Here is a 13,328-nt window from a genome sequence, read left to right on the forward strand (position 1 = left end):
TGCAGCATATTTGAAAAAATGCAGCCCCCGCATGAATATGCGGACTTTGGCTGATTATGCATTGAATTATGCGATCGCATAATCGCGTTTTTCTGGAGGGACTGATAAGGGCTGATGCTGAAATCCTCAGACAAGGAATGGAAAGAGACTCGGTTGTTATTGACCAAATTAGGAAGCCGCTCTGTAACCACGCTGTAATCGACGTCATGCCTTGCCTCCTGCACGCTCTACCCAGGAGCAACCCCTCGCCTAACCAAATGGAGGATTTCCAGGGAGTGAGAACATGTTTGACACGGACAATCTCCTGTTGTGTGCTTCATGTGAGGAAGGGAAACCCCGTACAATGTCCAGACCTGGTTTGACATTGTCAGAAAAACGTCTCTCTCTCTCTCTCTCTCTCTTGCTCTCTCTCTCTCTCTCTCAGGATTATCCTGTTAGTTTGATGACATCATCTGTTTTAGTTCAAATGCAAATAAGGTGTACTGTGCTTGAGAAATGACATTGATATAAAAAAGGAAGTAGTATGACGCTGATATGGTTTAATGGAAACTTTACCCCTTTTTTCAGCCAGAGTCTTAGACTGCGGTGGGTGTGCAACATGTTGTACAGGAATAGGAATAACAATAGTCAGACAGCTTTACCTGTGGCTCTGTACTGCTCTTCCTAACCAGACTGCTGTGTGAATGTTCCACATGATGCAAGGGACTACCACCTGAGTGAAATCCATTCACTGGAGAGAAATAAGAGAAAGAGGGAGATGTCAAGACAGAGACAGAAATAAATTTAATTAGTTTTTTGGTGTCTGTAGATAAGGCTGTAAACCTGTACTGATCCAATTCACGTATCTTTATCAGTCAGAGTCAAACCAAGCCAATGCTTAACTGTCCTAAAAGGGCAAAAACAGAGATCTAGGGTTGGGTTACAATATATGTAAATCCATGAGTAACTTTGTCTGCAAAGTCCTTCCTAAAATCTTAGTAACTGCTAGTTTCAAACTTACAAAATTGTCTTGCACCATTAAAACTCAATGAATGTATTAGCTACTATGAGTTAGAGTGAGTGGGAATTGTCCAGTTATGCAAACTAACCAACTTTATTGAGTGGAACTGTTCCTGACTGTTCCTCTGCCTTTAGAGATGGGCCAAAACAAAGACAGAGAGCCTTAGTTCTGCAGTTGAGGCTAAAGATAAAATGAGTCACAGGAAATGGTGTGCATGAGCGGGTGCTTCGTTGAAGTGATAGAGAGTTCAGATGGAGTGAGATAGATTTGTAGTACCTGTTGGCAGGGAGTTCTTGTGTCGAAGAGAGGTCTTGGGGGTCCCAGGTGCACTGGACGGCCTCTCCCATGTAGTCTCTGGTGAAAGGGGGGCAAATGACATTAGGAGAGCACTACCAGCTGTCATGTTGTGTCATGTTTTAGTTCCATTTGGGCAACAAGGAGAAGAAGTGATTCCATCTGCGGGTGCAAACTTGGCACTTGTTGCAGTCAGCAGTTAAACTAGCTTACAGTGTCTTACAGCACGGCTGCCTGGATGACTAGCCCAACACTTCCAAATGATATGCCTGTGTCAATTCCACTATGCATGCAGCATCTGAAGGCAGCAGGACCTGTTCTATGAGCAGGACTGATGTGTTGATAAATCTGCAGGCTGCGAGAAGTGCTGTGCCCTAGCTCAGTGCCGTTACACATGGCCATTCACTCAGTTAAACCTTTATTAAGTCACCTGGAAATGACGCCAGGCTGCTACAGTTTAACCATACAGACCTTTACACCAGGGTTCTTCAATGTTTTGTTAAGCCAAGGACCCCTTAACTGAAAAAGAGACGGAGCAGGGACCCCCTACTATATATATTGTATAAAATAACGTTGTGTATTCACATGGCAGGATTTTATAAATGTGAATCCTCTGGATGAACTGGATCTGTGGATCTTAGTGACTACCTTACCTATAGGCCAGTTAGCCTATCATCAGTGGGGATTTATATTTGCTAATAATATGTTTTATCATTTTAGGATGTTATGATGAGACAGAACGGACCCAAAAGCAAGGCTCGACAAAACAGATTTATTGGGCAATAGAAACTGGATGGGAGTGGGGCGGCGGATGCCGAGGGCAGCAGTGAGGGTTTTCTGGGGCTGGAGGTAGGATGGTGAAGGAGCTGGGGGAGCACGGGGAAACCGGGGCCAGGGGAGCCGAGGAGGAGGCACTGGAGTCCGGGGAGTCAAGAGAGGAGTGGCTGAACACAGGAGCGGAGGCAGGGCGGAACAGGGAGCCATGAGGAGGGGACCGTATGGTGAAGCCAGCTGACTGGAGGTAGCGGAGCGAAATGGAGGAGATAACTGGGTGGCTGAAGCAACGATCAAGCAGAGATGATGAGTGAATCCGGGGTTTATATACTGGGCTTGATTGTAGATGGCTGGCAGGGAGAGGTGATTGCGGAACGACGAGCAGGTGTGTGCAGTCAGCTGGCAGGAGAAAGCGGGAGGAGGGGAAAAACACAGGAAACAGAACAAGGCAGGCAAACAGAGGAAACTGACAGTGGAAGTCAAATAGAACTAGGAAACAAAAACAAAGACTCAGAGCCAGCCGACCCCAACCATAACATAGGACTTTTTAATTTTTGAAAAAACTTTTTTGGAGGCCCCCCTGCATTGATTCTGAGCACCCCCTAGGGGTCCCAGAACCCCTGTTGAAGATCTCTGCTCTAGAGCTGTAATCGGGCCTTAAAAGTACTGCCCGAAAAGGCCCGAGCCTGACAGAGTTCGCCCGAGCCCGACAAGTACATTTTGATTGACAGCTTTTTAAAAGCCCGAACCCGTTTACAGCCTGACTGTACAAAAGGCCGTCTATCAGCAGTCATTAGAGTGTCGGAGAATGGCGCGGACACACGCTTCACATCGCGAGCGGGCACACGCACCACTCGGCGGAAAAGGGAGAGAAAGAAAAAAGAGACTGCGCCGCACGCACACAGCTCCTTTGTCTTTTGTAAAAGATGAGTCCCGTCGGGTTCGGGCAAAGATCTTCAGCTCTACTCTGCTCTAAACACAGACTGCTCGGGTATAACTCACTCAGTGTTTCCTCTAGGATTTTTTTTAGCTGTGGGGGCAGATCTGTCGGAACCCCAGTCCCGCGCCCTGCCCCGCCGCCAAATCTTTTATGTATTAAACGGAACGGACACTTCGCTGCAACACAAACAAATATATTATTTATTTGATTTTGTTTTGATTGAACTGTATTTTTGAGGAACTGTAGGTCTACAAAATGGGGGAAACCAAAACCCAAAATAGGCTATAGTATGAAACCATTCATAATGAAACTAATTGCATATTTGCCTCAGTGGCAAAGTTGGCAGCCTTGCTGTGTGCATTTGATTTTTCTTGGCTTTTGGAAAAATAACTCCAAGGCTCGGTTATAGGGGAATTCAGAAAGAGGTGGCCCATTAATGCTGAGTAGCATACATGCTGCTAGATGGTACCCCTGTGGCCTGGACAGTCATTTTGACTGTTTTGAAATGTATATGTGTAATAACTTTGCTAAATAAAAAAAATACAATCCTGCTGGTACCTGACTTTTCCTAAAATAGTCTGTATTTTCATTTAAAATTGTTTTTAGGCTATATACATTACACAAAAGGCAAAGAAAATATCACTTTTACCTATTTTGGCCATTTTCGCGGTTTTGTTTTTAATAATAATTATTGGTTAATTGAATTGATTGAATTAGTAATAATCATAGTCTCTGTCAGAGAAACGTAACTAGCAGTCTCGAGTAACAAGTGTGGGCATTAAGGGCATTAAGGTGGTAGCCTAAGTGGACAGAAGAGAGATAGAGAAAGAGGAAGCAGACGTGTTGTAGATGCAACCGGAGCAGAGTTAGTGGTTATTCATTTTATAACGTCGGCCCTGGAGGTAACGAGTCTCCCCTGGTTTTCTGATCACGGTCGGAAACGAATTGTTAGCATTGTTAGCATTCCACTGACCGCCATTGTTTTTTTACGTCACTTGACTGCGAATAACTTTACATCAGAAATGTTTGAAGACTCTATTTGTCCGTTGTTTAGTTCCAAAGAAACACGACAATGTATAAAAGGCTTCATTACCTTGTACCTCACGTTATGGCTCCGTAGCAGACGTTTTTGTAAAAATAGGCTAACGATTGTGTCATAACCAAGTGACTTACTGTCGCACAGTAGAGGAATTACCGTATAGTACAGGAGAAGCTCTCAGGCAGTTTCGACTTACATGACCTGTTTAGGTTTAATTACTAATGTTAACTAGCATGTTAGTTAGCAATAATTAGCCTGTGCCCATGTTATCTCCTTACATACACCTACACTCTCCGTATCTGTAAGATTGGGAATGATTGAGATTTCTCTTAGCGCAGCCACTAGAAGACTTACAACTTTCAGACACGTTGCTCACGTCACATTCTCTCAGTTGGAGGCTGCGCAGTAAAGCTGGCCATCACCGGAAAAGTGCTTCTAATAGCCTTCACTGGTCTCTGTCCAGAGCAACGGGGTCTATTGGTGTATTATATACTGTCTATGTTATAACCATTGACATATATATTAATGGCCAATAGACCCCTGTATGGCTGACTACAGACTACAACCATCTGCAAGTTTTGTTTGTAGTGAACATCATCAACAGCTGCACTTAAAGTCTCTTGGGTTCATATGGGACTTGGTTGTTCTCCATAATGCATCAAACATTATATTATTTTTTTGTGTTGTTATATTAGTACAGACAACAGTAAGTATCATTACTTAATCACAGTATATATTATTCTGGTGTACACTGTTGACTTGACTCCATGCTATTGACTATACTTTAGCTTGCCACCTCATAACTTTACCTTAATTGCTCTTGTATAGTTAATTTATCTTCTACTAGTTGTACATACCTCCTATTTAATTGAATTATTCTTAATTTGTGTTGCATACCTGAATCATCCCTCTTGTGAACACTAGGCTTATCTTATCTTTATTCATAACCCTGCTCACAAACTCACCTGAACCTGGGTCATCTGTTTGCCAATATCAATGTTCCTGCTACAGTAAATCCTATAGGCACATTGTACTGCTTCACCGTAGTATGAACCATACACTTTTAAGGTTTTGTGTCAAATATTGTGCAATTTGTTATGAATTACTCATTGTTTTGACAAGGTAAATTAAAGCTATTTACCAAGTGTCAGCTCTGGTAAATTTAATTGTACCGTTTTTTTTTATAAATTTTATGGAACATGAAAAAACAATTTGCCTTGATCAGGGTTTTAATTTGTTGCAAATGTGAACATGGTTTTAATAATCTGTATCTTATTGCTCTGAAAAACTACAATGATTTAAGAAATATCAGTGATACTTATCAACATTTATTGAATTGATTGAATATATGGGCAGACATTACAGGCACCTATTCATGTCAACAGAGAAAACAATAATTTGTTCTCTCTTTTATCACTTTGATTATACGCTGATGTTGCAGAAAAGGGTGAAGTCCTTGTAGATCTCTGGCACTTTGAGGACAGACCGATCCAGGAACTCTCCACGGTTGTCTTTGTATAGTATGCTCCTATTAAAGACAGATTCATAGACATCAACACGTAATATATTAGGTGTACATAGCTTGCTTTAACATCATTACTATCTTACCTTACCTTCTCTGACTTGGTTTTGTGGACATCAGTAATTTTCTCTCCCAGGCCTGGTTGTGCACCCTGTGAATTTAAGCAAGAAACATAAACGATAAGTGTATGTAACATGATTTTACTATTATATTATTATTTATTTTTTTACAATTACATTATTATCAGACTTGCCAACCTTCTTGGTTTGTGCTACTGCTACCTGTCCTCTGCACACAGGTGAGTAATGTGCTGACTGGCACAGGTCCATGCACATAGTGCAGCTGTGATGCAGCTCAACAGGGGTACTTCAGTCACACCTAGAAGAAGAGAAACAAACAAACAAAATACTTGTTCTTTCTGCTCAGTTTGCTTTGTATTAATTAAAAAAATAACATTTAAGTTGCAAATAAAGCATATCATCTCTAGATCTGTTTTATTAGTGGTGAAATTGTACTTAACAGACTGGGTCCGTGTACTTTTTCGTTCATTCGATTTTCATTTCATAAACAGGTATTAAAAAACAAATGGTTATTTGATTTTCGTTTTAAATCATGGGGATCAGACCTCCGGTGCTAGGTCTAATATTCTAATATTAGCTGCTGCAGCTAGCTAGCAGCTAGCTACCAGCCCTGTGAGCTTGGTCCCCGCGGTTCGCTCCCGGTGCTGACTAACTCTGGTCCGTCTGCAGAGCTGCGTTACCCACTCTAGCTGACCTGGGAATCTACCGCGCTCGTGATTTATTCATATTTTATTTTCTTTGCAGTGATATGCTATGCACTGATGTCAGGCAGGCTTGCTGCTGCTGCTTTTAGTCTGAGCCTGTGAGATAACTAAACTTCCTTTGAATATAACGTGCATATAAATAGACGGAATAAATAAAAGTCCCCGGAAATAAATATAAGTAAAACATATGTATTTAGGCTATTGAACTATAATGACTAATGCCTATATATGTATTGCCTCATTTATGTATTTCATGTTCTATTTCATAGCCATATTTATTATGTAAAGGGGGCAAAAACGGACGATCAGTCGCTCAGGAAGTTATAGACTACAGTTTCCCTCAACAGCAGCCGGGACATTCTAACACTTAACATGAAAAAGCTTAACGTGGTAACTTAATGTACCTAAACAATGATCAATCAGATATCAATCAGTTATCAGTCACATAACGTCCATAATAATTGGACTTTGGGTTCGATTTTTTTGACAGTTTTCAGTGGTTATGAGGAGCAATATGAGAGAGAAATTTGGTAATCATTGATCATTGTTTAGGTACATTAAACCACGTTAAGCTTTTTCACGTTAAGCGTTAGAATGTCCCAGCTGCAGTTGAGGGAAACTGTAGTCTATAACTTCCTGAGCGACATTTTCTACAATAAAGAACATCTATTTGTTTCTGGACATCAAGCTAGGCCATATGCTAGCTAGCTAGCTAGGTGCTTAAGTTATGTTACTCACCCTCGTAGTTGTAGACATAACTTCATACGTCCCACTTCAAAGCTTTCTCCCGTTTCCTGATGGGTGCAGGTGAAAGTGCGTCGACCATTCTGTACACATTGTTGACATATACTTATAATAAAGCTATAAACGGCGCGGGATATATAAACTTGGTTACAGTCAGGCAGAAAATTTGAGTGCAAGCAGAGCAAATCCAAGCACGAGCAGTGACTATTTCAGTGTGAGAGCAAGAAATCTGAACGTAATATCAGTGAGAAATGCTCTCAAATTGAAATAATGCGCTCTTGACTTATGATAGTAATATAACTCCATACGCCTGCCCACTCACGTTGTGAAGCGCGTGTCCGCGCTATTCTGCGACTCTCTAACAATCACTGCTGATAGACGGCTTTTTTCTGATAACGTGGCGGAAGAAATCTAACCATGGCGGACCGCCACTTGCCAATCAACATAGAGGAAACACTGCTCACTATTGTGCTTTTATATGAAGGTGAAGTCCAGTTACCAAGCAAGGATCATCATAGTACTGCTTCTGTGTAACATTAATTAGAAGTTACAGAGCCAAAGTACATTTAAAATTATTACAGCAATAAGATCACCAAATTATTTTTATTTCTATCGTTCATAGTGACTGAATGAATCATTTTATTATTGTGCCATACACACGAAAAGTATGTCCAGCCCAAATGGGCTTACAAGACAAGTAGGGACCAGATACCAGAATAGCAACATAAATTAAATAAATAAACCTTCTTGTCTTCTTTTCCATGCTTTAGAAACAAAAGTCACTAACTTGTATATTTTAAATCTAAACAACCACTCAATTTCATCAATACACCAGAGAATTTCAGGATTTTGAACAGACATTTCATGTAAGATGAGTGTTCTTAACTCATCATAATAAGGACAATACAAAAGTAATTATATAGTAACTACCTGCTCATACTCCCTTCAAATGGGTATTCACTACTTTTGTCACATCATGATCCGAAATGACAGTTATTCCATGGTGGAAAGCTTTGAAACACTAGTCATGGTTGGAGAGCCTGTCCACATGCCCCTCTTCCCCTCAGTCATTTTAAGTGACTCTGGATGAACTCAGCTTCTTTTATCAATCATCTTTCAGGGTAATGCCAACTGAATATGACAGGTACAAACTTTTCACAGTTATCCCTTGACAGGTTTGTGAAGTTTAACTGAGCTCCATAGATGCATTGATACTCCTCCATCATCATTCTGCTGGTACAGATGCTGAGAACACAAGAACGACCGACACAGACCCTAATATAGAAGGGCTCTCTTTTTTACTGTCCATTCTCAGCACAACACTGAGCTACATTAGCCCTTTCCTGTCAGCATAGAAAAAAAGGCACGGATATGTAAAGAACTCTTATTTCATTTGGGTCTTTTTGGCTGGCTCTGCTCCGTTTGGCGCTGCTTAGCAGCGGAGACAAGTGTGCCAAGCCCATCGGCTCAAATGACACACATGGAGGGGCTACCCAGCAGCAGGCTTATGGACAGAGGCTGGGCCTTCACGTCTGATGTTCAACATCAGCCCACAGCCTTTACTCACTGGCCCTAAATGCCTCAATTACTCTGTTAGCTTGTCATACACAAATCAATACTGGGAGAAATATAGGATATTAATGCAGAAAAATACAGCATAATCTGCTTACCTCGAGGACATTGTTTTTGTGACTGGCTGCCTTTAAAAAACAAATGATTTATATTACATTAGACATGTGCATAATACCCAATTTGCCAGATTGAAAGCCAGGAAATTTCTTAGACCAGCTGGAGTCTAAGAAATTGTCAATCACTCTAAATTGCCTTCATAGTAGAGTTTCGATTCTCTGCCCGAGCACGACGCGAGCCCGGCCCGACTTCGGGCCGGGCCGTTATTTTCCGCCACTATCCTCGGGCCGGGCCGGGCCGGGCCGGACCCTTGATCAAGCATTTGTGTTTTTTTTATCATTACTTTAGCCTAATTGGGTGGGAGAAAGCTATGCCATAATCAGAACTATTATCTATTTAGGCCAACGTAACAAATGTGTCCAAAAAGTTACACAAGTTGGACTACAGTTACAAAATGCAACATGTGTCATGCGCGGAGTCTCCTCCTCTTGCACACATCACACAAGTCGTGGGCAGTGACAACATATGTGTCGGCTTTGTTGAGTGCATTAAGTGCGGCACGCTGTTCGCCTATGACAGCTGATAAAACGGAGAAGTGGATGATGAAGAGACACATGAAGCAGGCTCCCCGTGGCAGAAAAGATGATAGTCAGCCTTGAACGCCGTCCTTTCTTTTTTTGTTTTTTGGGGTTCTCCAAGCATAGACTACCCCTGAAGGCTAGGCAAGCGGGCAAGCCCTCACAGAGAAATACATTGAGTTTTTACGTTTCTTCATTCAGATCCATTTGCGATCCGTTCCATTCTGAATAAACAAACAGCGCAGTTTACATGCTTCGCTCCTGTTGCATTATTCATTAAGATCATTTTAAACAGATTTCTGCATTTCAAACAACTCTGAATTGTAGTTGAGAACGTCAGTTATAACGGCCCACGGATTAAAGAAAGTGTTGGGTTGAAATCGGGCTCGGGCTCATAATTCCAGTTAATGTGTCGGGCCGGGCTGGGCTCGGACACAACGTGCACGGGCTCGGGCAGGGTCGGGCTTGATTTTTTGGGCCCGAACGAAGCTCTACTTCATAGTCTTGATTGTGGAATCAAAACCCAAGTCAGCTCAATTGACTCTCTTTGCCATTGGCGGAATAGTACAGCATCGCTTTTCAGGGCTGTGATGGATCCTCATGATGTCAATTCATGAGATCAGTGACTACGTTTACAAGCTGTCAATTTTCGGGTTATGGTCGGGTTAAGGTCACTATTCGGGTTTCTGAAACATTCGGAATAACCCGTTTACATGCGTGAGCAGAGAGAGTTACTCCTACATGGAATTTGTAATCAATTGGCAATATCCCGACGTAAACGGCGACGCACGGTTAGCGTCTGGACGTAGCCTATGGACAACCTTAAGACGCAATAACTTTTCGGTCACCTTCTTATAAATCTCACTATCTCGGTACTTTCTGCCGTCAACAAAAGACATTAAAAAGACATTATATTCATGGTTTTCACCACACTAATAAAGGAATTGGTTTCCTCCTCGCTCCAAAAGTGTGGTGCTGTGCTGCGTCTCGCCATGTTTACGTCTACTTCTTGTTTACTTCCGGTATACTGCGCGCAGGTTTTCTGCATTGACATATATATAACTATATTATTATAGTATATAATTATTATTATAACTATGTTTTCTGGCGCATACAAGACGTTCCTCTACTCAAAAGACCAAGATTCCTTGCGAATAGAACATGCGCAGAACACAAATCAATGTTCCTTTTGATGGGGATATGCCAATACGCATTTACATGACCAAACTTTCGGGTTAGAAAAGGGGTAACCCAGGTAGCATATTCGGGTTTTTAAAAACCGGAATATGAGCCGTGCGCGACCGGGTTATTGCTAATATTCCGGTTTTGAACGGGTTATTGGCTGCATGTAAACGTAGTCAGTGATAGAGTGTAGCATCCAATGACGATGAGGGTCTTTTATGGAACATAGAAAAACATCAATTCATGCTTCTCTGATTCACCAAAGTCAGTCCTAACCACATTTCTTTTTTTCACTGTTAAAAATAATTAAAACTGAATATTAGTTGGGGGGATTAAAAAGACTTCTAAGTAATTTGGCATGCTTTCCCCTATTTTCTAATTTTTCAAATTAGAAAAAAAACAAAGAACTTGAACACGAGTGCTTCTTGAAACTTTTGTCAAATTCTGAAACAATGAAAAACAATGTATAATCACAGAGTCACAGTGCACCCCTTGCATTATATGCAATAGTCCCTTTAAAGTGACTACACGTTAAGTGTCACTTTCCAGGATAAGGTCCTCAGTCTTCACCCAACCTGGTGGGAGTGGCAGAACAGTATTGACTTCAGGCATAAACAGGGAGCTCTCGTCATGATGGTTGAGATTGGGCAACAGTACGTTTGGAGACGACACTCTCGAACTCCTCTCTGCTCAGAAGATTCTCTGTTATGCTCTTGCTCTCCTCAAACTTTGGCAGGATGACAGCGATGTAGTCTTCAGTGAATGGCTTTTCCAGCAAGAGAGTAGGTGTTTCTAAAATACTCTCATTGATCTCAAGAAGACGACCTCGGATGCAGCTTTAGATTGTGTATTCAGTTTCATCCGTGCATGTTATCCTACACACAGGTGCGAAATCAGTAACAAACTGACCGCCCCGCTTGGACTTTCCAGACACTTTCTTGTTCAGCCGACGGCAGCAGTTACTGATCTGGTAGTTGATGCTTTTGATTGCCCGTCCATTCTGAAGAATCGGGTGAGTCTCTGCTAACATGACAACGCATAGTCTGTTTGAATGCTACAGGATGCAGTGGTCCTCACACGGTTTCCCCTTCATATCGGCTCTGAACCATCTTGTGTAATATCAGTCAACAACTGAAGGCGCAGTCGCTTCTGTGTCTTTCTGCTCCACGTAGTCCATCAAAAGTGTTCAGAACACAGGTTGCAAGATAAATCCCTAACCACATTTCTATTCTGCATACATCACTGGTTCAGAGTCCCCGGAAGTCGCAGCATCTCAGTGGCTGACAGCAGACAACACTGTTGCAGTGTAGCAGATGTGTAATCAAAAGTCAATGTATGAATGAAAACAGTCAACAGCAGGTATAAAAGGTATCAGCTGACTGTTCGCCAGCCATGCCACCAGTGATGCGAGACTTCCCTGATTGTGAGCTGGGAGAAGAAGAAATGGCCTAGTTAGCTTTGACACTGCTATGTTTTATTCATAGCCATATGACACCATAAGGCCTTGAAGCATTAGCTACCTCCTGTCTCTGGGTTTTATCAGTCAAAACAGGCCATTCACACTCACAAAGAGCAAAGACAGTGCTCAGCGGGATCTCCTCTCATGGCAATCAAACACACAAGGAAAAAGCAGAAGATACACTGTAGCTGTCGTAGAAAGACGTTTCCAGCTGCCTAAGACTATGATAAGCCTCTGAGTTTGAATGACAGATTAGCAGACATTGGCATTGAGACACAACGTAAACACTCGTTCACCAGCCAAGAACAGACGGCATTTTGTTATCAGTGTAATTTAAGAATAAGGACCACCATTTAGTGTCTAAACTTTGCAGGAAAGATAGCTGAAAGTAAACCAGAACGTCCAGATTCTGTTCCAGGAGAAAGAAAGCCACATTTTACATTTGTCAATGTAAATTGGTGAAGCAAATTACAAAAAAAAGGTGGAGAACAAAGCCATGTAAGCTACAAAGCTGCTGTTCAAAGTCTGAGGCTCTTTTTCAGTTGTGGGGCTATTTGGCTGGGCTAGGAAGTAACTTGTTGCTTCATGCAAACATAGGTGGAAATTAAATGATTTTTGAATAACTTATTCAACCAGAGTATACCAAATATGAGTCTCTTCTGAATAGTGTAATCTACAGGGCGGTTTTTATAGTTTATTAGGAATCCAACTTCATTCAAAATTACCTGTAAACCAAAGGGCTGGTCTGTGTGCTGTGGATCTACAGTATACTGTATATGTTAAGCAGCCCAGTGGCCAGGCGGGGCGACGGCTTGTACAAACCGCAGCAGTGTGTGTCGCTGCACACAGGAAGTAAAAGCTGGAGAAAAAAAAAAAAAACAGCCCTGACACAAGGACATGCAGCCTTTACCCACGCATATTGCTCTGTTACTATGGTGATGCAGAAACACAAACACACACATAAACACACACACAGGACTGCATCTAATCTCGCTGAACTTTAGCGTAACAAAAGGGTTCAGCAAAAAATAGCAGAGATGGTATAAATAGCAATAGTTTGAGGAAAACAGTTATCAGATGGGTTTGTTAGGGGAGGATTGAAAAGAAGCACAGGCCTGTAGCACAGTGAGTGTGTGATGGGGCTGAGCGCACTCTTACATTTAGTCACCGTGCAGCCAAGACACAGAAAAGAAGTGGTGGAGGTTTTCTGCGCCATCAGAGGCCAGATTCACAATGCCACAGCAACAACGAGCCAGGATACACATGCTGCTGATGGCTTTTTTTACACGCAGAAAGTTATTAAAAATGACTCATTTTCACATCACACAACCTCACAGACCTAGGCACCGCATGGAAGAGAGTGCACTCAAGGTAAAATACTGA

General features: G+C 41.9%; 1 protein-coding gene and 1 pseudogene across 1 annotated transcript in view; both read right to left on the reverse strand.

Annotated features, from left to right (window-relative positions):
• The window catches only part of gas7b (growth arrest-specific 7b), an 88,301-nt gene that overhangs the window by 42,126 nt on the left and 32,847 nt on the right, over positions 1-13,328 (reverse strand). The window contains exons 3-4 of the mRNA XM_039787836.1: positions 1,277-1,354; positions 642-730 (exon numbers count right to left, since the gene is read on the reverse strand). Coding sequence (XP_039643770.1) covers positions 642-730; positions 1,277-1,354 — 167 coding nt within the window. The remainder of the gene's footprint in view (positions 1-641; positions 731-1,276; positions 1,355-13,328) is intronic.
• LOC120550899 lies at positions 10,984-11,785 on the reverse strand (annotated as a pseudogene).

This window comes from Perca fluviatilis, chromosome 21, assembly GCF_010015445.1.
Source record: "Perca fluviatilis chromosome 21, GENO_Pfluv_1.0, whole genome shotgun sequence".
In the NCBI taxonomy this organism is placed as follows: Eukaryota; Metazoa; Chordata; class Actinopteri; order Perciformes; family Percidae; genus Perca; species Perca fluviatilis.